This window comes from Talpa europaea, assembly GCF_964194135.1.
Source record: "Talpa europaea genome assembly, chromosome: 7".
NCBI classification, from domain to species: Eukaryota; Metazoa; Chordata; class Mammalia; order Eulipotyphla; family Talpidae; genus Talpa; species Talpa europaea.
This window is the reverse complement of record NC_140074.1, coordinates 126092831-126119894: the sequence shown is the minus strand read 5'-3', so window position 1 is coordinate 126119894 and position 27064 is coordinate 126092831. Positions and strand designations below refer to the sequence as shown.

Below are 27064 nucleotides of genomic sequence, written 5' to 3'. Positions count from 1 at the left end.
TTTTGTATGCATAAATAAATAAATCTTTAAAAGAAAAAAACACATGTGGGACCACCCATTGATAAAATGTCTTAAATGACAGCTCTTGTCTGTGAGTAGAACGGGAAGATCCTCTTCCTGAAAGTCAGAGTAAATGGCCATCACAAACCCCAAGATGGGAGGAAAACCAGAGAAGGGAAGCTGTGTCGACAGAGAGGGGACTGGAGGCCTCCAGTTTGTTGTAATGTGGGAAGAAAGTCATTTACTGAAAGGGAAGGAGCTAGGGAAAGGGCTGCAGGAGGATAATGAAGGTCAAAGATAACCTCTGCGGGAAGCGGATGGGGGAAACCTACTAAGAGTAAAGGGGTTGCTAGAAGGGCTTGACAGCCTGGTGATAAGGGAAATATTGAATAAGTTAACGTCACTTACAAATTGTGTGATTTTTCCCAGCTGTGCTTTGCAGCCTGCCTGTAGGAGTGGAGGAAGTAGTTGAATTGATTCAGGATTTGTTTTCAGGGTGGGTTCAGCAGGGTATAGAAAAACTGAGTGAGTAGATGAAGGTGGCAATGAGTCTTGGAGTCCAGGGGATGTTCTCCAGGATTGGCGAGCTCAGCCAAGTCAAGGAGAGGGTGTCCTGGGTTGTTCCCAGGACACCAAGTTTTGCAGGGCAGCAAGAGAGACCTGAGCATAAGGTTAGAGATGAAGTAACTGAAATTTTCAGATTTGGGGAGTGAAATAATTCCAGATTTTAGACCAGGGTTGGGAGAAAGCCAAATGGAGATGGAGATCCTTGCCGGAGAAGCAAGGAAAGGAATCAGGAGGCTAAACTTTTGGCATGGGGTGGGTTGTCCAGATGGACGTGACACAGCAACGATCAGGACACGAGTTGGGCTAAAGCAGAAACTTAACTGTGACCCAAGGTGTCCGGTGAAGTGAGGGACCAGTGGTCTGTAAATAACTCCAATCAGCAATGAGACCACGTGACCAGAAAGCATGGGCTGGAAGGAGGAGGGACCCAAAAAGTACTAATCCTTCTAAAGTGACCACCAACCTCTAGGAATTTTAATGTGCTTTTAAATATTCTCCCAGGGAGTCCTTATAGTCATTTTCTAGAAAGGGCTTGATTGATGGGTTCTAGATATGCTGCCTTTTCAATACTGAACTCTGATCCAGTCCCAGCTTAGCCCACACCATGGGGGGCCCATCCCAGGCAACCTCTAAACCAGAGCCATTGGGTTCATTTGGCCAGTCTGAGCAGTTATCAGGGATTCAACAGTCCTCTCAACCTTTCTCCCCAGTTCGAAAGTCCAGTTCAGGGTGACTTGCTGACTTGGGTAATGATGACAGGGCCCCATCTATTGGCCCTTTTGCAAAGTACAGGTGGAGCAAGCAGGCTCTCCTTTGCCCTTCTCAGCAAAAGGAGCAGCCCCAGCTAGAAGGTAACTTCTTCGAGAGCGGAGAAACAATGGTAATAATAACAACGGTGATGGTAATAGTAACAATAATAGCAATAGTGATGATAGATACAGGTATTGATTAATAATAATGATGACAGCAATAAAATGTTAGGAATGTGTGCTGGACGTGAGCCCAGCATCCTGCTGGCCTGCCTAGAGCTATGATCTTATTACAACCTCACAACTGTCATTATCCCCATTTTACAGCTGAGAGCAGAGCTGGCAAGTGCCAGACCTGGGATTTGATTCTAGGTTAGTTTGGCCTCAGAGCACAAGTTTTCCTTTTACTCATAATATGCTTCATTTGACTCTGAACATGGAATTATCAGCTTGTCCATAGAAGCTGCTACCAGAGTTCTTAAAGCCTAGTGGAAGGTGGAACTGTCCATAGGAAGGAAAAGGAAATAGTCCCTCCCCTGTTACAAAAGCAATGTCAAAAATAAAATGGTTTTTCTCCTTCCAAGTTTTGCAGGGCAGCAAATATTCCTGAAAGAGATTGTATTGCTAATAATATCCTCTATCATTTTTTTTTAATCTTTATTAGTAAGCATTTTTGCAGCCGTTTGCTGCCTCGTAAAGTGTGTTGTCTGGAGTGGTCAGGGAAATGACTTTGCAGCCATGGCTTTTGCTTTCATACGTCTTTAAACATGGGTGCAAGGACACACATAGGTCATCTTGAGCCTGGCTCAGATCTGATTCCCCAGGGTTAGGAGAGGATGGTGAGCTAGTCTCGAGATGCTGTTGGCAGATGCAGAGGTGGGGAAAGGATCACATTCTGGAAGAAAGAGGATCTAGGCAGGAACAGCACAATAGGAGAGAGAGCCAGGGCCCCAGAGACCCCAAGGCAAAGGAAGTATTTAAAAATAGATGAGGCTAATGATAAACCTAAGGGCTCCTTGACAAGCAAAGTTAAACCAAGAATGCTATTCCTAGAGCCCGATGTCTGAGCAATTTATTTTTCCTACCTTTGAGTCCCCACGTGCTTTGCTCAGCTGAGATCAGGTGCCAAAGGACATCTCAAAATACCCACAGCCCAAACGACTCAGCATGTCTCACCACATGGAAAGACAGCTCTGCAAAAGTCTTTGTCCCGAACCGTTGATGGATTTTCCATAGTCTGGGCAAGACCCTGGACTCACGCAGCCTGCCAGCTGGCAGGTAATGCCCAGCCTGGGGACAGGCCTTGCCCCTGGTGCCAGAGTCCTCCCCGGACTTATTGTGACTTGTCCCTGTTTTGCATATTCACCCCCAAAACCTCCTGACCTTTTCTTAATAAAGATTTTAGGAGAGATTGCCTTTGTGCCTCCTGGCTTCCGTTCTTATGTTTGTGGCAAATAAAAGCTGTACAGCAAGTCCTGGCATTTGTTGTGGTTGTGCCTGGGACAATAATGGACAAGAAAGTATTAAGTAATGGGCAGGAAGCAGCTCTTAAAACCAGGTCGGAAAACTCTCCCAGTGCCAGACAGAAATATGCCTCCTGCAGTGAGCAGGAAAATCAAGTGAATTTATTAGGTACCTAGGCCTCAGTAGCAGTCCGGAAGCATCACACCTAACACATGCTTGGACAGTTTTGTGCTGCAGTTTATCTCATTAACAGACACACATCATTTTAAAAAATATTTATTTGTTTGTTTTGAATAGAAGAACTGGGGTGTAGGCCAGAGGTGTGGGGGAGTGGGGAGTGAGAGGATTCACCAGTGACAGAGTGGGGAGCAGAACAGGTGGATCTACTGAAACACACCGCTGAGGGGAGCAGCCCGGAGACAGGAGAGGTCTGCCTCACCAGGAGGGGATTCAACTCTCCTTGTAAACACTTGTTGCAGTGCTGATAGTGCTGAGAGTTAACCCCTTGCGCCACCAGGGAGGCCCAGACACATCTTAAGGAGGATCTTGTTAAGCTCAATTTGCAGATGAGGGCTCTGCCATTGCCAGATGTCTAAATGAACAGCCCATGGCCACACAATAACTGACAACACTAAGATAAATATTGGATGGTTTCACTTATATATGAAATATAGAGAAACTGAACAAAAGTTCAAGAAAAAGACAAAACTTGCAAGCTGACCATAGATCTGAGGCACACAGCAGGGGAGGGGAGCAGAGAGGGGTCAAAACGAGGGAGGGAGGAGCACAAGGGACTGTGGTGAAGGATCACGGGTGCTGTGGCCTTGGAAGAACTACCTTAGGGACTGCATCTGAGGGGAGAAGTCAAATGCTCTACAAGAAATGAACAGTGGGACCTCCCTGGTGGTGCAGCGGTTGAGCGCTGGGTTGCAAAGCTGCCTGCAGCCTCTGCAGTGCAGGTTCGATCTCCTGCCGCCCGCTGCTCCCCTCAGCAGTGTGCTTCGGTCCTTCTGCCTGCTCTGCTCCCACTCTGGCTCTGGTGAATTCTCTCACCCTCCCTTGCTTCTGACTGTACCCAGTGCTTGTATAAATCAATCAATCAATCAATCAATCAATCAATCTTTAAAAAAAAGAAAAAGAAATGAACAATGATGTAAGAAAATAAATAAATTTAGAGAAAATAATAATAATAATAACTGGGGCCTCCTTGGTGGCACAGGGGATTAGGTCTCAGCACTGGGAGGCAACCCACAGCCGCTGCAGTGCAAGTTCGATACCCGGCCAGAGAGCTGACCCACATGGCGCAGCAGACCTTTCCTGTCTCACCCGCTGCTCCCCTCAGCAGTGTATTTCAGTCACTCCACCTGTTCTGTTCCCCACTCTGTCTCTGGTGGATCCTCTCACCCCTGCATACCTCTGGCCTGTACCCCAGTTCTTATATGCACAAATAAATAAATCTTTAAAAAATATAATAATAATAATAACTGACAAAAATGAGGTTCCCTAGTCTTTTGATGGTGGGTCCTTTGCACCTTCTACACTTCACCTCAGCTGCCAAAAAGCTGATCTTGTGGCCAGCATGGACACATGGAAGATCAGGGGTAAAAGCTTTCTGTCCTCCATATACCAGCTATCTGGATGAATGACACTTTCGTGATGGGTGGGGCGGGGGGGGGGGTGGTAAATGAGAGGATTATTCAGTAGTTTGGTTGAAAAAGTCTTTGGTATGTAAACAACTCTTACATAAGTCATGACAACTGGGATTGAGAGAAGAAAGTAAAGAGACCAAAATATTTTCATTATCAGGCCTTGGGAGGAAACACTCCTTCCCCAAACACCCAACGTGGCATTTCTCTCTCTCTCTCTTTTTAAATGAAGACAAGTGACCCTTTTCTCCCCAAACCCAAACTCCAGCGCCTTCAAAGAGAGATGTTTAGAGAATGAAACTTCACTCTAACAAGTCGCTTCTCCAAAAAGCTCTGAAGAAAAGGTTTGTAAACTCAGGCCGGAGACCCCGGCCCATGCTTGGATCCCCGGGGCAGGACCCAGGCCTCGAAGACTACACATCTGTCTCAGAAACATTTTTAAAGCTGAGCTTCATAATGGAAACGCTGACACAACCTGCTATCAGCCACCGCGATATTAAACCAGCACTGAGCCAGCAGCCCTGGCTCCGAGCCAGGGAGGAGAGATTAGCATCACAAGGAAGAAATTTTACGCTCTGGGCCAGGAGAGTTTTTTCCTTTTCATTAAAAAATAATAATAAAATAGGAGAGAGAAAGAAAGGAAAAAGGGGGAAATGTGCAAAAAAAAAAAAAAAAAAACTTAGGGCGCTGCTCTGATGCAGATTTGCCCTCGGACATCCAGATGAGCAGAGACGCAGCCTCTGCCTGTCCAGAAACTTGGCAATGGCTTGACCTTAATGTGGTCTCGGCAGTGGCCCTCCCCACGGCCCCGCTCTGCTACCCCTGGTTGGCCCCAGTACAGAGGAAGTATGTCACCTCCAGCCGAGGGGAAATAATACTTAGCAAGGTCCTCTTTTCCCATGTGGAGGTGCAGGCAACGCCAGGGAGCTAAGCTTGGGGTTGCTGCCTTCTTGCCCTTTGGGGCTCTGGAAAAGGACCACAGCAGCTGGGCCCCACTCTCCAGAACTTGGAGCACCCCAACAGTAACCTCTCTCAAGATAGCGCTTCTCTGACAATCTGCTGCCTTTGGGGTGTGGCCTCTGAGATCTCAGGAGAGGCAGGCAGCCCCAAGAGTCCTGTGAGACAGCAGAAGGGAGGTAGCATTTTCCAAGAGAGCTTTGGGACAGCTCGCCCGCCCTTCAGGCGGCTCTGTCTGCCCAGAGCCAGGCACTGGGATGGGCAGGAGATTCTCCCAGGCAGAGCATTCTTGAGACTGGATGGTGCACCCAGTTTCCTGTTCAGAAATTGCTTCTGACATTTTTCCCTGCTTTCTCCAAACCAGCAAAGGGTTTATGACCTGTGAAAGTTCTTGTTTGAAAAAAATTCAAACCGAGGGTGAAGTTGCAAGAATTAGACAATGATTCTAGATTCGACAATTTTTTTCCCCCGACATCTGCTTTGTCTCTTTCTCCCTTTCCAGAAGTATATTAATACATTATATTTTCCCCCTTTGGGAGTAAGTTGGACACATCATGACCCTTTGCGCTTAAATGCTTCACTGTGTGTGTTCTAAGAACAAAGACTTTCCTACACGACATACTGCAGTGACTAAATGCTGGAGACGTGGCGTCACTCTGACCCTGTTATCTGATTGCGAGGCGTCTGCATGTCGTGCCGATTGTACCAATAATGTCTTTAGAGTGTGCGACCCTGATTCCTGCTTCTGTCCTGCTCACGTTGCATGCCATTGTCACTTCCTTTGATCTCCTTTCATCTGGAGCAATTTCTCAGATCTTCCTTGTCATCTGTGCCACTGACATTTCGAAAAGCACCGGCCCTGTTTGGTGGAAGGCCCGCACGCTGGGGTTGAGGCGTTCTCCTGATTACATTCAGACCAGGCATCCTTGGTGGGAATTCAATGCTGGGCCTTTGTAGATTTTCACGTTGCCATTTCCCCAACGTCCTTGGCTTCCTGGTGCTTTATTTGCTGGCCTTTGGGACGACTTTGGCCTTCTTTGGTTTTCCACACTGTGCTCTTTACAGAGCTGGTGTTGGGGGCCATGAAAGGGGAGGGTTTGTGTTGGTCAAGACTTGGGGTGTTCTTTTAGCAGCGTGAGAAGGCCCCGTGGCTGCCTGCACTGCACATCCCCCTGGGAGAAAGCAGAGAGAATTCCAAAGAGGGGCAACCAGGACTCCCGCACCTCCTCTCACTTCCCCCAGATAACTAGGAAGGCTTACCAGGATCATTCAGAGCAGCAGCGGGCCTGATAGTATTGGGAGGAGAAGGCCAAGGGCAGCCTCCATTTGCCCTTCGGACCCAAGTTGCTGAGCTCGGGGGATCCATTTAGATGGTTTTACCTCCTAAACACTGCATCCGCCCTATCACTCCAACTATTTTTGCCCTGGTAAAGCGCCTCATCTCTTCAAAGCTGCCACTTACACCCCAAATCTGACTATTTCACAGTGGCTTCCAGTGCAAGGGTGGAATTCCATCTGGCCACTACTTTCCTCAGTAGTTTTTTTATTCCAGAAGTATACCAGACATCCAGGATCTTTGGCATCCACATAATCTAGGGGCTTGCTGGATATTAGGCCCACCTGAGAGCCACTGAACCCGACCTGCATTTGAGGCTCCTCGGGTGAAGTTCTCTGGAGAGCATCCTGGGAGGGCTCGTTCTGTGCCAGGGCTTGAAGTTGCCCATAGACTCTTGCTGTCCTTAGTAAAGGCGCGATTCTCAAGCTCTTCTTTGATCCAAAGGATTCAGACCCTAAAATTAAAGTTTGCAATCATCTTTCCTAGTTTGCAGAAAGAGGAAATTTAGCGGATGAGCTTTTTCTCAAGTTTTCTTTTTTCTCACATAAATTTTTTCTAAACTTTGACATCTGCTACTACTTGTTGGCTAACAAGATGTCATCTGCTGGCAAATGAATGAAACTTCTAGCAAACAAATGCTAATGTTAAAACTTGTCACAGTCGATGGTATTGAGTCCAACACTTCTACAGCAGTGAAAAATGGAGGGGGGCGGAATTAAGTGTTGATCTCTGATTATATATGAGAAGACTGAGAGATGTGCGGGTGAGTGAAATAGACAATTGTATGGCAGATTGCCCAGCCCTCCCTCACCCCCTCCCCACCCCGCCCCCGGTCCGCATGTGGGACCCAGGCCATGGCCATTGCTCCCTAGAGTCCTTAGGAAGCTACTAGTCTAGATTTGCAAAATTTGGTGAAATAAACAATTTTTGCTGTCACCTGTAAGTTTATTTTATCATCCATTTCCATACAGCTATCCAAATCAATCCAACCAGGATTCTCCAGTTTGATAGCAAAATCGTTTTTAAAACAAAAATCACAGTGCACCCATTGCCGCTTGCTAGTTTTAGTTGGGGAGACTTCAGTAGCCTGCAGGTGAGGGATAATCGGTCAATATTTCCTTGAATGTTAATGATTTATGATTCTCTTTTTTTTAAGATTTATTTTATTTATTTGTGCATACAAGAGTTGGGGTGTAGGCCAGAGGTTGAGGGTGGGATGTGAGAGGATTCACCAGAGACAGAGTAGGGAGCAGGACAGATTGAGGGGAGCAGTGGGTGAGACTGGAGTGGTCTGTTGTGCCATGTGGGTCAGCTTCCTGGCCTGGGATTGAACTTGGGCTGCAGTGGCTGCAGGTAGCTTCATAGTGCTGAGACTTGACCCCTTGTGCCATCTTGGAGGCCCCCAGTTCTCTAATTTAACAGAAGTACCAATAGCTGAGACAGGCTACCTACTAAAGGTAACATTCCCTGGTAATTCCATCAGGGAGATCTGAGAGCCTAAATGTTATCCCCCCAAATTAACCCATTCCAAACATTGTTGTTATACAAAATACTTTGTAAAAGGCTTGGCAGAAGTGGGGGGCCTTAAAAGAGAAGTTGGTGTAGGGCAACAGGGAGCAGCCAGAGGTGTGAAAGGTTCAAGCTGTGAGTGGTTAGGAAGCTTGAAGGTTGACATTCAACCAAGGAAGTTGGGCAAGCCTGGAGCAGAGAAAGGAGATATTCCAGGAAGTGTGAGTTGACCATCGGAGGTGGATTTACTAATTCCTTGCCTTTAGGTAGCATTTTTGGCATCTGCAAAACAGCTTCACACCCATTATCTCACCTGGCACTGACTGTTCTATAAGGGGTTGCAAGCCACTCACTTCCAGATGATGAAATAGGAGCCTGGAAGAGTTTCTAGGAGCACATAATTCTGAAGTCATGGGGCCAGGATTGGAACCAGATATTTTGATTGCTCAGCTCTTCTCTAGTCACCATCAGCTGCTACGTCCCAGGGGCAATGAAGAAGTCATTCCAGCATATAAGGAAGAAAATTTATGAGTGGATGTGTGGATGTGTAGATGGGTGGATGGTAGATGATGGATGGATTATGGATGGATGGATGGATGGATGGATGGATGGATGGATGGATGGATGGATGGATGGATGGACGGATGGATGGATGATGAAAAACAAAGTCTCAAGAGGAGTGTCTAGGAGTCCTGCAGTTGTCCATTGAGACAGAGTATGGAAGATCTGTCAGGGAGATGGACTGGTGAGATGATAGAGCAGTAGGAATGAGAAAGAAGTAAGAGCCTAAGATGACACCCAGGTTACTGCTGTGAATGATTAAAGGGCCACAAAAGGAGGAGCAGGCTCAAACCTAAGAGTCAAATGGTAGAGGTAGGGGGCAGTGAATGTTGTTTTGAATACGTAAATTTAGAGTAAAACCAGAGATTGGTGGTTTGGAAATCCAAAAGTTCTGGAACACAAGAAAAGTATCTGGGGTATATAGGAGATTTGTTAGATCATTGGCAAACAAAGATTAATATTTTATTAGAGGTGTTCACTATAGTACGATAAACTGTGAAAAGCAAGAGAAAGAACAAAAGATGGAGAGAGGAGAGAGAGAAGGTGTTAAATGTCTGATGGCGGGGAGATTGGTTCATTTTTGTTACAGTCATATAATGACATGTGATTCTGACCCTAATAATGAGTCCTGACTTTGTGCTGGTTTTCCCCTCCGAAGTGATACATCTATCAGATGTATCGATCAGAATTAAGTGAGCCTCACTTGCTTTGTGTCATCGAGTTGTCATTAGTGCCAATGAGGGAGGAGCAGAGCCTGTTCTTCCATAACAGATGAGAAAAGTGAGGTCCCACCTCTGCATTAGTGAGCCCAGCTCCTCCAGCCAGCTCTAGAGCCCAAACTCAAACCCAGGTCTGCAGACTCTGGAGTCCAGGCTCATCCCCACCACCCTGTATTTCTCTCTGTCCAGTTTCCTTACTTTATTCTCCATTATGAAGAAGCATTGTGATAAGGCAAGAGAGAAGAGGAAAAGTTGTTACAATACAATGACAGAATGGACAGTCCAAAGTTGAACCACAAGACTATTTGAGAGCTGGTCAGTCCAGGCAGGAATAACACAGCTGGGCCCTCCCCATGGAGGGAGAAACAGAAAGAACAGGCCATCCAAGGGCCTAGGCCTAACTACACCACCACCTTGAGAAGACCTCAAGAAGGGGAAAGAACTCGATCCCCTACCACGTGCTGGCCCAAGTCTAAACCAGACCTCAAGAGCGCCTTTTAGAGTCTTCCAGTCAGCTGCCTACAGTGGCTCTGTGGAGCTCAAGAAGGAGGCCTTTCCCCACAGTATTTTGGGAGGGACTTCAAACCAATCCATGCATAAGGGAAAAAACAAACACAACCTACCACGTATCTTTGTTGCTCTGTTTTGTTTTTTCTGACAGTAAATGCAATCTATCACAACTCTTAAGTGGCTTTGGGCCAGTGCTCACTCCATTGCCTTGCCCAGAAAGGCACACCAGGAATGAGCACCAGGCCCTGAGGTAACTCAGGATTCTTGTTTGGTGAACAAGAGAAGCAACTTTCTAGCCTCTGGAGCGAGGCTGCTGGCAGTGGTCTGGCGACCCTCCTCAGTGACTTTGGACTCCTGAAGAGGACTCCCCACCTCAGTGGCCGCAGCAAACAATCTCTCAGTATTTCCTTCTCTTCCCTCAAGGTTATTCATAGCTTCTCAGGAAAAGGCAACAACCAGTTACCTTTCTGTGTCGGGAACTCTACCTCTTTGTACTGAGGATTCATTGTTTTGGGCTCATTAAAGGTTTAGGGTGGGTGTGTGGGGTGGGGTGGTCTGTTGCCATGAGGTGGCAACCCCAGACGCTGCAATCCCAAGCGAGCCTGTGAGGGCTGCCAGGCTAAATATCGACTTGTCCGCTGGAGAGAAAACCAGCAGTTCCCGTTCCAGAGACCACCTTGTGAACTAAAATCAGAAGGAACTGGGCGAAATTGAAACTATTTTCAGCTCAGCTTTTGAGGCTTATTTTAGGAAACATTATTGATCATACTGCGGGGAAACCATCCCCGGCTCGGTGCCGGGATCCACACGTGCCGGCATGAAGTGCTGGCCTGATGTCATGACACCATCTGTGCGTCCAAAGGGGGCTGGGCCCAGGGGAAGAGGCCGCTCTCGGCCCAAATTAGGCCAAGCTTGTGAAAAGGGCCTTGTTACAGCTGCCCTGGGAACAGTAACTGAGAGGCGGTTTTGTGCCATCAAAGCCTCTGAAGCCGAGTCATGGTGTTTGTGGCCCTCCTGCCTCCTTTTCAAGTCCTCTTCCGTCCTTTTCTTAATTAGTGACCGTGACCCAGAGCACCTCAGGCGGACATTGGCTTTCCAGCCAGGATCTTTTTCTCCTGGGCCACCACACATTTAGTGGCTACACCTTTCCTCCTCATTTTGTCTCTCACCCAGAGGAGCGGGGTGCACCACTGCTCCCCGTGTGGACGGAGGTTTGCCAGCGCTCTTTCTAGACACAGCCCAGAATAGAAAGAAGTGTCCTTTCCTCAGAGGCTCCCGCTGTGCGTTTTCTCCACGCAGTGATTCTCTTCCCCTCAGATCTCTGCCTTCCCACCTTCCCAGGCACACTTTGCTTTTATCTGTTTTTCTCTTTCCCCAGGTGCATTAATCAGCAGCTTTTTATTTTGAACTTCTCTGACAAGAAGTGCCCTACCTTATATCCCCCCATACACTGTTTTCATCAAGTTTCTGCCTGCTGTTTTTGAATTTTCGGCAACTTTCCACATCATGGGGAAAGAATAAGGACAAATCCCCACCACTGGCCAAAGTTGAAGGAAAAATAAGGCATGATACTTGCTTAGGACCGTCAGGCCAGCTTCAGTCAGGGGGACCGCCACAGTGGGTTTTGTGTAATGGAGAAAGCTTGGACTCAGCCCCGAACACAAGGAGTCGTGGAGTTTCAGAGCCGGGAGCTGGTGGGTGGGGGAGGGCAGGGAGGCTCTGGCCAACCTGACAGGATTCTTGCTGAAAGCAGGTAGGATGATAAGCTATCAAGGGTGGGGGATTTTCCCCTGAACAGAGCCAACTCTTGCTAAAACTGAGCTAAATTGTCCAAGGACAGAACCCGAGAGTGAGGCCTAGTCAAAAAGAAGACTTGGAGAGCCTGACTCGTTTGGTTAGTCAGGCTGGTCAGTCAGCCTCACCCATCTGAAGTTCCCATCTCTTGTGTTCTTCTTGAGTTTTCTTCTCATTTTCTAACCCTCCTTCTCCCTGCAGACACTCAATAGCAGAGAGGGAGGGAAGAAGAGAAGAAAGGGAGGGAGAGAGGGAAGAAGAAGGGAAAAAATAGCAGAGAACAGAAAGGGTCTTGTTTCTTTCATTCTTGAAAGTTCAGGATGGCAAGGCCTCTCCCAGGGCCAGTTTTTCTAACTCCAGAATGGAGAGTTTTATCTTGATCTTGAAAATGGAAGAAAAGGGAGTTACAAGCAACAACTGGAGAGTTGTATTCATCTCTTAGAGCTACCATAACAGATTACCACAAACTGGGTTGCTTAAGCAACAGAAGTTCAGAAGGCAATCCCTTAAGGGAAGACGCTCCTTGCTTCTTCCAGCTCCTGGTAGCTCCTGGCATCCCTTGGCTTGTGACAGAGTCCCTCCTGTCCTTTCCTGTCTTCACAGGACCTTCTCCCCGTGTGTCTCTTTGCGTCTCTTCTTAGAACACTCACTGATGATTTAGGGGCCCGCCTAAAGCCAGGATGATTTTGTTTCAAGATCTTTGTCTTAGTCCACTCAGGTTGCTATAACAAATGCCACTAACTGGGAAGCCTATAAACAGAATTGCATTTCTCACAGATTGAAGACTGGAAATCCAAGATGTGATTGGTTCTGGTGAAGTCCCTCTTCCCAGGCACAGATTGCCAACCTCTCGTTGTGTCTTCACAGGGTGGGAAGGCTGAGGGAGCTCCATGAGGGCTCTTTTATGAGAGCACGAGTCCCATTATGAGGGCTCCACCATCATCACCTAACCACCTCCAGAGGCCCCACCTCCTAATATTATCATATGGGACATTTGATTACAACATATGAATTTGGAGGTAGGGGGGAAGCACATTCAGTTCATAGCAATCCTTAGCCAATGATATCTGCAAAGACTCTACTTCTCCTGGTGAGGATCATATTCACTTCCTCTAAATTCAAAGCCAGCAGCCCTCTGCCTATTGTTGCCACTGGAAGGGCTGCTGGATGAAGATACCCTCCTCTTCCTTTCTCTGGGGTGGGGAAGCAACATCCCTTCCCATTGGAGTTGCAAGGCATGCTGGGTCCTGTAGTTTGCTGATTGCACATGGCACACATGGGCATTCTCTTCTAGCCTCTGGAGTTCATTTAAATCAGGTTTAATTTGTATATTAATTATGTTCTATCTTACTCCACCCCATCTTCATCTCTGATCTAGGCTGTTTCCCCCCACTTAGAGCGCCAGCCTTCCTTCAATAAGTTTACCTGCCCCTACCCCATCCCCCAACTCAGTGAGCTCCCCCTCCTGACCCCTGCCTCGGTGCCATTTAGCGTACTGTAGGCTCAGTGGGTCCTGACAATACTCCTTTGATCCAGCAGTTTTACTTTATCACCTTTGAGGACTTTGCCCCATCCTTATACTCTGTCTCCTTCCAGGATCATGGAGCAAGAATACCAGGAAGTCAAACCTAGACCCAAATACAGCTTTCTGGAAAGAATGGCTCTGATTCACTTCCTCCCACTGGAGCAGGGGGAGCAGAAATATTTTTAAAGAAAGCAAAAACCATCCTTTTTATCTTTGTCTTCCTGGCACTATGGAAGATGCCGCATGCTCTAGGGTTGGATCATAGACCATACATACTTCTGAAACGATCTCCATGGAATTGTTCAAGCATGGAAGTGGTTTTGGTGTGGATACCTGGAGATGGGGTAATGAGGCAATGGTTTCCTCATCAGCAAACTGGACTATCCCCCCTGCTCTAGTGGGAGGAAGGGGCTCAGAGCCAATCTTTCCAGAAAGCTGTATTTGGGTCTAGGTTTGACTTCCAGGTATTCCCTGGCTGTAAGTGTTTCTCAGGCTTTCCCCTCCAGATATGCTGCTCTTAGATAATAATCAATAAACCATAAACCAACTCTAGCTCCATATGCTTAAGGGATTAACCCAGGACCTGGCCCACTTCTCTCCACCAAGCCAATGACCACTTTGCAAATCCAGAGCACTGAAATGAAAGCGTGGTTAAAATAACTCTGCTTCCCCCCGAGACCACCCATGTGCAGCAAAATAAAATTAGAGAAGAACATCAGCTTAGCTCGGATCCTTTGTCCCTTTAATCATATCTGAAGCGTAAAACAAGATGACTGCTAGACTTTTCTCAAAATCCCTACTAATCGCCCACCCCTACCTCGAATCCTTGATAGCTTAGACAGATGGCAGGAAGATAAAATCCACACAACTACTAAGCTTGGGTCCTTCCTCCACTCTTCAATTTGTTTTTGAATAATAGTCTTTATATTTCAAAGCCGTTTTTAAGTTTATGGAAAAAAAATTTGCAGAAAGTACAGACAGTTCCCATCTAAACTTGGATGTTCAAACCACAAACGTTATCATTGTGGAGAAGGGGCAGCAGAATCCGTGATTCCCAGGATGATGACGGGCTTTTGAAGAGCCACTGGAACAAATGAGATCCTAAAGTGGAGGAATAAGTCTAGAGCCATAACAAGGGAAATTGCAAAATGTAGAAAGACGCCCCTGTTGAGGGAAGTAGTCTGTGTGCCTTGTTAAAACATTCCAGATTCACCAGCGTCTCTCCCTTCTGAATTATGACCACATGACTCAGCATCTGCCTGTATTCAATAGGAGGTCTTTCCTCTTCTCCAACCCACCCATCTCCATGTACACCCTCCTGGGAAGATCTTTTCAGAATGGAATTATTAATGGCTACATAATAGTTCATCAAATGGATTTATCATCATTTCTTGGCCATTCGCTCATATTTTTTAAAGGTTTATTTATTTATGCATACAAGAGCTGTGGGGTACAGGTCAGAGATGCGGGGGGAGGGGGTGGTGAGAAGACTCACCAGAGGCAGAGTGGGGAGCAGAACAGGCAGACTGACTGAAACACACTGCTGAGGGGAGCAGCAGGTGAGACAGGAGAGGTCTGCTGCGCCATGTGGGTAGCTCCCTGGCCGGCCGGGGATTGAACTTATGCTGTAGAGGGTGCGGATTATTTCTTAGTGCTGTGCTTAACCCCTTGCACCACCAGGGAAGCCCTGTTTAAGATTCTTAAGATAAATTCTCAAAGCTTACGCTTACTAGGTCAAAGTATATGAAGATTTTAAAGATGCCTGAGAATTCATGCTCACAATGCTTTACAAAAGGGGAAAATTGCTCCTTTTTCTTCGGAATCTATAAGGTAGTCTTTACTCAGGAGACCTGACTTCTCATTGTCGTATTATTGCTCAGTTCCTATTAAAAGGAGTTTATCGAATCTTGGTTGCCTGGTTGGGGCAGTGGAAGTCAGGCGTGCCAACCAGATTGGCTCTCTACTCCTACAGATGATCTGTGGGTGGGTATGTCTCTGATAAGTATCCAAAGTGGGGAACGTGATTACAGAGGATCAAGGGGAATTACAATTCACTCCCAAGCCCACTTCCTTCTCAGAAGGAGGCAAACTGCTCAAGACGGTAAAGGTGCACAGCACCTGTGTCAGGTGCAAACCTGGCAGAGCCTGAGGCACCGACAAGATGCATCTTGCCCTAAAGCTATCTCAGCAGATCTCTCTTCCACCTCAAAGAGCTGGTGCTTGGGCCAGCGCTCTGGCAGCTGCTACTTCTGCCGCTGAGAAAGCCCAAATGAATAGTTCTTCATGCTGTTTCCTTTGGGGTCTGGCTGAGCCTCTATTTGTAATAGTGTTGGCTTAATTCTAGATCATTCCCCGAACCCAGCACGAAGATTAGACTGTTTCACTCAGGCTGTGGCCTCTGATTACACTACATCGAGACCACTGCCACTTCCGGACCCCCCTCCTTGCAGTCCCTCTGTGCACCACCCAGATTGGCTGTCTGTGGGGAGAAGGGACCTGCAAGGAGGGAGCCAGAGAGCAAGACTTTGGAGACACTTTGACCTAAAGGCCACTCAGCTTCATGGACATTTTTTAACTGAAAAGAATTTCATTAGGGCTGCTGTTCTCTTTGACCATCAAATACAAGCAGTTGAAGGGACCTCCCTGTTGGTGCAAGGGATTAAGATGCAGCACTATGAAGCTATCTGCAGTCACTGCAGCACAAGTTCAATCCCCGGCGGGGAAAGTGACCCACATAGCACAACAGACCTCTCCTGTCTCGCCCGCTGCTCCCTTCAGCAGTATACATCAGTCACTCTGCCTATTCTGTTCCCCACTCTGTCTCTGGTGAATCCTCTCAACCCCCACACCTTTGGCCTGCACCCAAGCTCTTGTATGCATAAATAAATCTTAAAAAAATTATAAGCAGTTGAACCCTCTCTCCAGAAAAAGGCACCTCCCCAGAATTTGTGTACAATTCCAGACATTTCATGGACTCCCTCATACCCATCCATCTAACCTTGTATCTTGGAGATGGAAACCCAGAGGGGCCGCAGGGTCTTGCCTAAGGTGACGCAGAGAAAATAACCAAATTCCAACTCCGTTCACCTGGTTCCCAATGCAAGACCTGTAACCAAGAATGTGCAGTTTCCAACCTACATTGCACCCTCTATTGAGAATGATGGAACATCAGGGAGCTCAAGGCCAAGGAACGAGAACATGGCCTCCTGGAAACAAAGATCAATAAATAAGCAATATCCCTGCCATAGATTCCTCTTTGGAAAGTAGATGCTAATGCCTTCCATTAATTAAGCCAGCACTTACGCGGCACCTATAAGCATCTCCTAAAATCTCTGAACATTAGGGGTTAATTATTTATTGGAAATTAATACTGTAATCTCAAACCTAAAGAGACTGTTGAGGTCCACAGGGTGATATTTTTGTGACTATGTTGCAGAACCCCACTCCAAGTAAGATGTGTGCCATGCTTGGTATTTACATAGGATTTTCATGCAAGAATGAAGTCTATTCATGAGGGAGACCATAGTTTGAACTGAAACATACCTAGTAGATTCTGTCATGGCCTCAGCTATTTTGCAGGAGAGCAAAGAAGCCCTAAGTCTTTGGGGAGTTTACAGTAACAGCTACTAAGCACATTTTTTTAAAGATTTATTTTTATTTATGCATACAAGAACTAGGGTGCAGGTCAGAGGTGGGGGGGGGTAAGACGATTCACCAGAGACAGAATGGGGTACAGAACAGGCAGACTGACTGAAATACACTGCTGAGGGCAGCAGTGGGCGAGACAGGAGAAGTCTGCTGCACCATGTGGGTTGCTCCCTGGCCAGCAATCGAACTCTGGTCACAGTGGCTGGTGATAGATTGATAGCACTGAGACTTAACCCCTGCACCACCAGGGAGCACATACATTTTATCGGTAGCAGAAAGAAAACCAGATTCCAATCTCATCTTTCTGGAAAGAAGCAGGAAGCACTTTTGACTGATATTTAGCTTCTCAGCTGGGTGCTAAGAGGCAGACTTTATCACGGGAGATGCTGGGTGTGAGGCTGGAGACTTGCCCTGAATCTGAGCTCCTCTGGGACTGACTAAGTGACATTGGACAGAGCTCTCAGCCTTGGTTATTTGCTTTGAGCCTTGTTTTTCTCATCTGAAAATTGGGAATAATAACGCTATCCTGATAATGTAGCTGTTGAGTGAACAGAAATGATTTCTCTCCCTGACTTTATCATCTAGTCTTTCTTCTGTAGGAAATACAGAGCTTCCTCAATTTATGACAGAGATCTGTCCCCACTAACCCATCCTAAGTTCGGAGACATCATAAGTCAAAAATTCAGGTACGACCCATAGCCTCAGGGACTGTCACAGCTTAACCTACCCTAAACATGCTCAGGGCGTGGGGATCAGTCCACAGTGGGGCAGAATCATCTAGCACAAACTGATATTGTAGTGAAATATACAAACTGATACTGTAGTGATATTGTAGTGATACTGTAGTGAAAGCTACCTGCTTGTGTCTTTCACTGAATACTGACCATTAGTGAAAAGCAACCATTAGAAGTGAAAAGCAACCATTAGAGGATGGTTATTCACACCCCTGATCTCATGGTTGACTGGGGGCGGGGAAGCTTCCACTCTGTCTACCCAGCAGAAGAATGCATCATACTGCCTGTCATGAGCCCTGGGTAGAGACCAAAATTTAAAAATTGAAGTACTGTTTTTACCAAATGGGCATCGTGAAGCCATCCTCAGTCTGGGGCCTTATGAAAATAAAGTCTGTACTTATTCTCCCTAGGGAGATGCAAGATGCCTCCTTCAGGGTGGGAGCTCAGCACTCCTTGTCTTTGTAGCCCCCAAAACCTGTTGCAGCACTTTATCTGCAGTGGGTGTCAGTCCGGAGGCCCAAACAAAACAATAATCTGAACGGGGGAATATAATGTGTACATAATTATTCAACCTTGGTAGGAGTAACTAGAAAGACATAGAGAGGGCCTCCCCGGTGGCGCAGCGGTTGAGCGCTGGGTTGCAAAGCTGCCCGCAGCCTCTGCAGCACCGGTTCGATCCTCTGCTGCTCCCTGGCCCACATGGCCTCCCACATGGCGTGCAGACCTCTCCTGCCCGCCCGCTGCTCCCCTCAGCAGTGTACTTCTGTCCTTCTGCCTGCTCTGCTCCCCGCTCTGGCTCTGGTGAATTCTCTCACCCTCCCGTGCTTCTGACTGTACCCAGTGCTTGTACAAATAATAAATAAAAATAAATCTTAAAAAAAAGAAAGACATAGAGAATCTTCAAGGTACCTGAGGTTGAGGGAGACTACCTGAGGGTGAATGCAGCTGGGAGGGACCCCTCTCCACAGTGGGGGTTCAGACGTCCCTGGAGAAGTTGTGCTGAAGCCCAGTGGTAGAGGTTTTCTAGGTTGCCTGAGGCAAAGGTGGCCCACAGATGCTGGGCAGCCAAAAAGAGCCCTCTGGGTGCAGGTGAGATGAGACTGATGGGCAGGTGGTGTAGTCAGGTGCCACTGCCCCCAGCAGGGGCTTCGGGGAAGGCCAAGATCAAGCATCTGGGCACTGTGGGCGCACAAGCTGGGTCAGAGCACGGCTGAAGCCCCAACTACCGGCGCTGGTGCAGGAGCAAGTGCCAAGCTTGGAAGCGAGCCCCCTCTTGCCACAGGGCCCCTCAGCTTCATGTAGAGTTTGGTAGAAAGGAGCAGTGCACTGGCTGGTCCTTGTCTCAGAGCAGAGACTGGAGGGTGAATTTGGAGCTGAGTGGCAATAATGTGATAACTGATGCAATTGGTCATCAGAAATGTGTGAATTAAATTAGGAGAATCCACATAATCAGTCAGTAACTCCCATCACCCCAGTTTATTTCCCCTGCTTTCAATGCCATAAATTTTACCACCAATAAATGTCAGGCCTCTCTAACTTCTTTTGTAATTTACTCTCTAGAAGCTCATTTCCCTCTGGGGGGTTCTGTTTTGTTTTGTTTTTTTAATGAACACATACCTTTCTCCTCTTGGCACACACTTGAAAGAGCACAGAGGGAGGGAGAGAGAGGGAGGAGCCAGAGCAGGGGAAAAGGAAAGAGGAGCAATGCCAACAGCCTGAGACCCAGTATTTCATTTCACAACTACTTCTCCACTCAAACTTGAACTGTTGCCCCACCATCTGTCTCTCATTTCAAAGCAGTCCACCTGTCCCTCCCGAACAGTTTAGGTGACTCACAAAGTTCTGGACTTCCAGTGGCTGAAGGAGTCAGAGCTGATCCAAGAATCTTTCTCTGTCTTTAAGGAAAAAGCAGTGTCCCCCAACTCCCCTGTGCTCAGAGGAGTTAATCTCAGTGGGCAAATCCAAAGAGTCTAGTCTCCAGTCATCTTAGGAGACAGGTGATAGAGCCTCCAGCCCATGTCAGGATAATTCCAGGCACAAATATTATTCAGTAAGTGTTTGGAAAGGGTGATGGTTTCAACTTGAGACTCACACCAAGGAGAGTGGAGCGTGTGAAGAGCCTGCAGACGCTGGCCTGCGGGAGAGTGTGTAGGTTACCGGCACCAGATGTGTGCCAGGCAGTGTTCTTTGGCGCCCACCACTCTGTGCTTCAAAAAATATCTCATTCTCTTCTGAAGCATCAACTTTAATTAGTGTTAACAGATGATTCCCCTATAGGAATTCGCTAAACAGTGAGGGGAGGGTACAGTGAAGACTTCCTCCTAGACTGAAGTGCTTCTGCAGATTTAATCTAGTCACCATCCTTCAACAGGGCTGGGAAGATCATCCCTTTAGACTAGAAAAATAGCAACACGAAAAATGATCTATCAACCAAAATGTCTATCTAGATGATGGGACTGACTGTCTGACATATTTCTTTGCAAGTGATCGACATTCTGGGCCAGCAGGACCGAGAGTGGCCTGGCAGAAAGTCCTCTCGGTATCTTTCCAAACTCTACCTTCTACCCCTGTGTTTTCCAGAGAAATCATGCTTTTAAAAGATCAAGAGTAATATTAGTGTTTATCTCTGGCGAGGGAGTGTGTGGAAGATTTTTCTTTTCTGTTTATCTGTATTTTCTGCAATGAGTATTATTTGTAAAATTTTATATATATAAAATTTATGTATACATAATATATATATTTTTTAAAGTCTACCTTTTTCTTCTCTAAATCTTGAGCTGTACTACTGCTTTTTGTTTCATATCAATCCAGGCCCTTTCCAGACTATTCACTCCTCCCACCCCCTGCCTGATTACATTAACTGCCAAAAATTAACAGACTCCATTTTTGGAACAGATTTATCTCTTCTCTTCTTGAACTTCTAAAAACAGCCCACTTTTTCTTCTAACCCTTACCAAGCAGAGATTGAAGCTACACCTGCCTCTGATGTGATGAATAAAAAGCCTTTCATGATTCTTGCACATTCTGAGGCAGGTGGAAAGACCAGCCAGGGGCACTGAGCCATGTGAAGATGCTCTGTGGGGTGTATTTCTGCCTTGGGCATGGCTGTGCCAACCTGCGGGCACCTTGAGGATAACACCTGGTATCACTAACCTTTGATATGTTGTTCTTTCAGATTTTTGACAATGAAGCCAAAGATCTAGAGAGAGAAGTTTGTTTTATTGATATTGCCTGCGACGAAATTCCAGAGCGCTACTACAAAGAATCAGAGGTAAGGGATTGCTGGAGTGACCTGCAGAAGAGATTCAATCATTCATTCATACATTCACTCATTCATTCATGTATACATTTCACCGACATATGCAAGAGACTTCCTCTGTCTTTATGTTGGTTCCATTTGCTTTCACATCATGCTGGATTCTTTAACTCGGGTCTCAAAATGAAGTGTCTTCTCCTCCAGGCCCACCTTCGGCCCAGCTGCCCCTCAGGATCCTTCCTGGTTCCTGGTTCCCCAACTCTGCCATCATTCTGGGCAGCAAAATATTCACATGCCTGCCCCATCGAACATACTGGTCTCTCTAAAAAACAGCAGCCACCTCTGCCTTCTGTTTGGCTGGCCCTCTATATAAGCAGTCTCCCCCAGGATGTTCCTAGAGGGTGGGGGGCTGTGTTTCACTTGTGTCTTTGGGGTCTCATACAAAGAAAATGCTCAATCAATGCTCTGAATGAATGGGGAAATTTTTTTTTAAAAGATTTTTTTGTTTATTCATACAAGAGCTGGGGTGTAGGCCAGAGGTGTCGGGGTGTGAGAGGAATCATCAGAGACAGAGTAGGGAGCAGAACAGGAGGATCTACTGAAATAGCTGAGGGGGGCGAGACAGGAGAGGTCTGCTGCGCCATGTGGGTCAGCTCTCTGGGTGGGGTGCTGCAGTGGCTGGTATAGCTTCATAGTGCTGACACTTAACCCTTGAGCCACCAGGGAGGCCCAGAACAGGGAAATTTTAACAGTTGATCTCAGCACCAAAGCTTTCTCTCAAAACAGGAATCACCTCCACGAGGTTTTCTCCTTTTTCTGTTCCAACTGAAAACAAATTTAAGAGAAGAACTTTCCTCTGTGACTTCTACCCAACCAGAAGCCTCTGTTTGCCTTAGTCCAACCTTTTTGTCTTACTATTGGTGCCCAGAGCTGTTTCTGTCCTGTTAGTATTTTATTAATGGCCGCTGGCGGAATTTGGGTGACCCCCCCCCCCTTGTAAATAACGTCCCAGCACAGTGATGGCAACAGATGCTGGGCTATTTTGGTTGTTGAGCAACATGCAGTCATTCACAGTGTGTTTGGACTCGGGGCCCCAGACTCGCCCTTGAGCCGTAACACATGGACCTTGAAGCTCTCCTCCCAGATCCAGGAGGCTGATTTAAGACCCAGTAAATAAACACATTAAAAATGAATCCGGCGAGGGGGGGGGGGCTCCCTGGTGGCGCAGTGGTTGAGCGCTGGGTTGCGAAGCTGACCGCAGCCTCTGCAGGGCCGGTTCGATTCCCGGCTGCTCCCCGGCCACCAGAGGAGGGTCCCACATGGCGCGCAGACCTCTCCTGCCACCCGCTGCTCCCCTCGGCAGTGTGCTTCGGTCCTTCTGCCTGCTCTGCTCCCCGCTTTGGCTCTGGTGAATTCTCTCACCCTCCCACGCTTCTGACTGTACCCAGTGCATGTATAAACAAAACAAACAAACAAATAAATAAATAAATAAAACATGCCTCTATTAAAAAAAAAAAAATGAATCTGGGGGGCCTCCCTGGTGGTGCAAGGGGTTAAGCATCACACTATGAAGCTGTCCACAGCCTCTGCAGCACAAGTTCGATCCCCAGCCAGCCAGGGAGCAGCCCACATGGCGTAGCAGACCTCTCCCGACTCACCCGCTGCTCCCCTCAGCAGTGTATTTCAGTCAATCTGCCTGTTCTGTTCCCCACTCTGTCTCTGGTGAATCCTCTCACCCCCATGCCCCTGCATCTCTGGCTTATACCCTAGCTCTTGTATGCAAAAACAAATAAATCTTTAAAAAAAAAAACAACAATGAATCCGGCCATTATACAAAGTAGGCTCCCAAGGTGGCTCGGATTCTTTTACTCCACATTTGGGGATTTGTTTGGATATAAAAGTCTAACTTGATCTCAGCAAAAGCTAAGCTGCTTAATTGCAGGCATGTGCTCCGCAGCTGCTGGCCCTTCAAAAACTGGGGAGAGGCTGCTGGGAATTACTCAGTTCGATTCCAAGGCTGAGCTTTTTACCATCATCGGTTTACGTGACACTCTTATTGTCAAACCTGCTGGTGAGCCTGCAGAAAAAGTGCACCCTGCACAACTGTGGACCAGCTCAAGGGGAGGAGGAACTTGACCTCCCCAGAGAAAACTTGGTCTTCCTCTTCAAAGGTTCTTCTGTGATTGCACATCCAGTCCACCAGTGCTTATGGGGCTTTGACGCTGTTAGAGTGTCATGCCACAATGGGGGGAAGCTGTCACCCCATCTCTTCTGTGGGCCTGGAGGGAGAAGGCTGTTGTCCTGGCTACTTCGGGAGCTCTGGACCTCTCAGGAAGGCTGTGTGGCCAAAAAGTCATAAGCTAATTTCAGCTGTTCCTCTGCAAGTGCTCTGGGTATTAAAGAATTCCCACCTAACTCAGTAGAGAGTCAAATGGATGTTAATGGAGACACCGGCAAGTCTCACTTCTAGTCAGCCGGTGCTCACCCACGCCTTGTGCTCTGTGGCCCAGGAACCACCTTGGGGGGCTTTCTCCACATCCAGGGACATTTGAGGGGCTTTGTCTTCATGCTTCACTATCATTTGTTTCCCCGGGTCATAAGGTGTTCTGTTCTGGATACAGACTGACCAAGGAAATGAGAGTTTCCTACGTTACTGGCTATCTAGATTAGATGGTGACTTGAACTAGAGGACTGGCTGTAGAAATGAAGGAGAAAGGATGACTTTAACATATGTATATGGTTTATATAGTTTTAATATGTGTATAGTTTCTATAGATAGAGGCATATATTGACAAAAGGAGTTTACTAATAATCTGTATACCTCCTGTATACATGGCAGTGACCCCTGAGTAAAGCCTGACTATCTCCTTGAAATGGGTTAACTCATCTCCTTAAATAATAGAGATATGTTTTATAGACAAGAATTGGTCATGGACTGCATGTGAAGGTGGGAGAGAGGAAAGAGTCATTAGGACCTTAAGGTTATGGCTTGGGCAATAGGTAGGTAGACCGGGGTGAGAAGAGGGATAGATTTTGGAGAAAGTTGGATGGGTGGTTGGATGGATGGATGGATGCTTAGATGGATAGATGGATGGATGGATGGATGGATGGATGGATGGATGGATGGATGATGGATGGATGCATGGATGGATGGATGGATGGATGGATGGATGGTTGGATGGTTGGATGGATAGACGGATGTTGTACTGTCAGTGAGACATCTAGAACAAATAGAAAAAAAGTCTGGAACTGGAATGAATGATCGGGATTGGAGACAGGTTTAACAAATATTTAAATTCTGGGGAGGGATGAGGGAGAAAAAGTATCATGGAAAAGGGGCTCAGGTCAGGACTTTAAGGGATGAGAGCATTTGGGGATCAGGAAGAGTCAGCTACAAAGAATGGGTCAGAGAGTTTGAAGGAAAACAAAGAGAGTGCACTAGCAAATGCAAGTTCAAGAGCAGGAGTCTGGATGCTGCTGAGAAAAGGAGTGAAATGAGACTGGCAAGCTCTCCTCCAGCGCAGCGTCTCCGAGCATGGGGTGCGAGCTGCACGGGGATGCAGCATCTAGGGACCATTTGGTTGTCACAACTTGGAGTGTTACTGGCAAGTAATGGTTAGAGACCAGGGATCCTGCTAAACGCACAAAGGATAACCGGGTCCCATGTGTTGGTAGTGCTAGCGCTGGGAAAGCTGGTGGTAGAGAAGTTTATTGAAAATGAATGGAACTCAGATTTAGCTCTCAGACTCAGGGCCACCCCCTGCCTGTCCTGGAGTCTTAGGATTATTGCGAGTGTATGAAAAAATGAGCCCCAGAGGGCTCAGCCCTGCACATGCATTGCCCCAGAGGATCACCAGCCTACGCGACAGGTAGAACCTTCCTCACCAAGCCCTGCAGTGAGAGCACCGAGGAAAAGGCATAATCTCAGGAGAAGTACACCCCATGGGACCCTCACTCCACCCTCCTTTGACTTCCACAGGCAGGCTGCATTATGCACCCTCCAGAAGGGAGAGAAGTTAGTCTCCAAGGCCACTTTGGTTATGTTGTGAATATCATTAGCCAGAGACAGAGAATAAGGGAAACAAAAACAACCACCTCAGAAGACAAACCATTTCCAAACAAATTGCTTCTCAGCACACAGTAAATCATTAACGTCCTCCGCTCCACCCCTACGGTTTCCTTCTAAAATGAAATCTGACCTTTTCGTTTTCTGCTTAAAACCCCTCCTTGGCTGGGAGGAAGCACAGTCCCTTAGGATGACCCTCCACCTCCCAGGGCTCCCCGACTCCCAGAGCTCCCCAGCTGGGTGGCGCCACCCAGCTGGGAAGCATCTAACCATCCTTGTTAGAGTTCAGCTGAATGTTGACTTCTGTGTGGGCCTTGCCAGACACCCCACTCCCACCCACCATCTGGAAGCCAGCAGAGTTCTGATCTGGGGCTTCTAGCTCGCACCGACCTCAGCAGCAGGACAGCGGCACATAGCAGATGCTCACGAAACCATTGTTGAATGAATGCATGAGAGCCGGGGGCTTTCATTTTCCTTCCAGCAGTGACAATGTCAGAACCAGCGCTGTGAACGAAAATGAATCTGTTGCCATTAAGCTAACTGTTGTGAATCGACTCCCTCTTTTTTTATCCAAAGCACACAGCTTTACCAGCTCTTTTCCCCAATCCATCTTTATAAGTTGACTATGTCGGCATCATAAATAGGAACACGTTATCTGTGCAGAAAGCTGAAGGACTGGTGGGCAGAATGTGTCGCGAGATCTTTGATGCTTATGAATTCAGACCAGGGTTATCTGCGTCACCGCTCTCCGCAGCTCCCATCACACACCAGCCAGGCCAAAGGAGGGGATTGCAACACTTTCTTTTCTTTTTTCCATTTCTCCCCAGAAATTTCCAAACCCTACAGTCAAGAGCACCAGTCTTGTTAAGGTGACTGGAGCTGGGAATTTTCCGCAGGGTGCCCTCTGCCTGGCAGCCCTCGTACCTCCAGGGACTGGGAAGGGCACTTGGAGGCCTGGGATCAGCTGAGAGCCCAGCACAGCCCCGCCGTTCCCAGTCACATCAAGGGCTTCAGCTCCCAAGAGCCTCTCAGTCTCAAGTTCTGTTCTCGTGTCTGTTGCAGGCCTCTTCAGGGCGGCAGCGTATTGTGAAAAAAGAGAAATCGGTATGATTTCTCAAGCAGAGAACACCTCCATTAGTCTCAACACACCCCTACCAAGACCCTGTCCCCCGTCAGAGCTGTAAAGCTCTTTGCACCCCATCCCATTAGCACCACCAAAGCAGCAGAAAGGAGGTGAAGCCACAATCTGAGCAGGTTGGGCTTGTTATGTGTTGATACATGGCTTTGTGCCATTGCCAAGATTCCTATCCCAACCCTTTGATGATCTGCCAAGATTTCAAGGAGAAGATTCCAGCCCAGGAAGAAGGTTCCATATGATAAGTCACAGCTCACCCACAGAGGGCACGGGCAATGACCCATACCAGCAAAACTGAGTTGGCAGTTTGGGAGTGCAAGAACATACCTGAGTACCCAACCTACAGGACTAGTCCAGCCTGGACAATCTCTGAAAGTCAGGCTTAGATATCTGTAATCAGAGGCCATTCGAGTTGGCTGATGTGAAGTCCAGTGCTCTGCCTCCATTCACTCCAGGACCTGGCTCTCATACAAGACCAGGAGGGACTGGAGAATGTGGGGGCCAGTGGGCCTCGTAGCTGCTGCTGTGTATCCCCCAGAGACACAGACGTAGAGGGCACATAGCTACCAGATTTTCAGAACTGCATGGAGTAAAAAGATAAAAAAGCAACATCATTCCCGCTAAAAGCAGGCTAAAAGCAGAGGATCTTTTGGTGCTGGGTTTTTTGTTATCTTCATTGATTTATGGAATAAACGGCAAAAATGTCTCGGTGAACCTCAACTGGGGGCAGTTTTGCCCCTTGGGGAACATCTGGAGATGTTTTCGATTTTCCCCCATGGGGGACGAGAGTGTTTGCTGTGGCATCTAGCATGTAGAGACTAAGCATCCCACGATGTCCACAACAGAGAATGATGCCCCCCAAAACACCCACTGGGGGGACTTGAGTTT

The 27064-nt window shown here is 47.4% G+C and overlaps 1 protein-coding gene across 1 annotated transcript in view; it reads left to right on the top strand.

Moving 5' to 3' along the window:
- The window catches only part of PITPNC1 (phosphatidylinositol transfer protein cytoplasmic 1), a gene marked incomplete at its 5' end in the record, with an annotated part of 242850 nt that overhangs the window by 176434 nt on the left and 39352 nt on the right, over positions 1 to 27064 (top strand). Inside the window, one exon of the mRNA XM_084237063.1 lies at positions 20895 to 20990. Coding sequence (XP_084093189.1) covers positions 20895 to 20990 — 96 coding nt within the window. The remainder of the gene's footprint in view (positions 1 to 20894; positions 20991 to 27064) is intronic.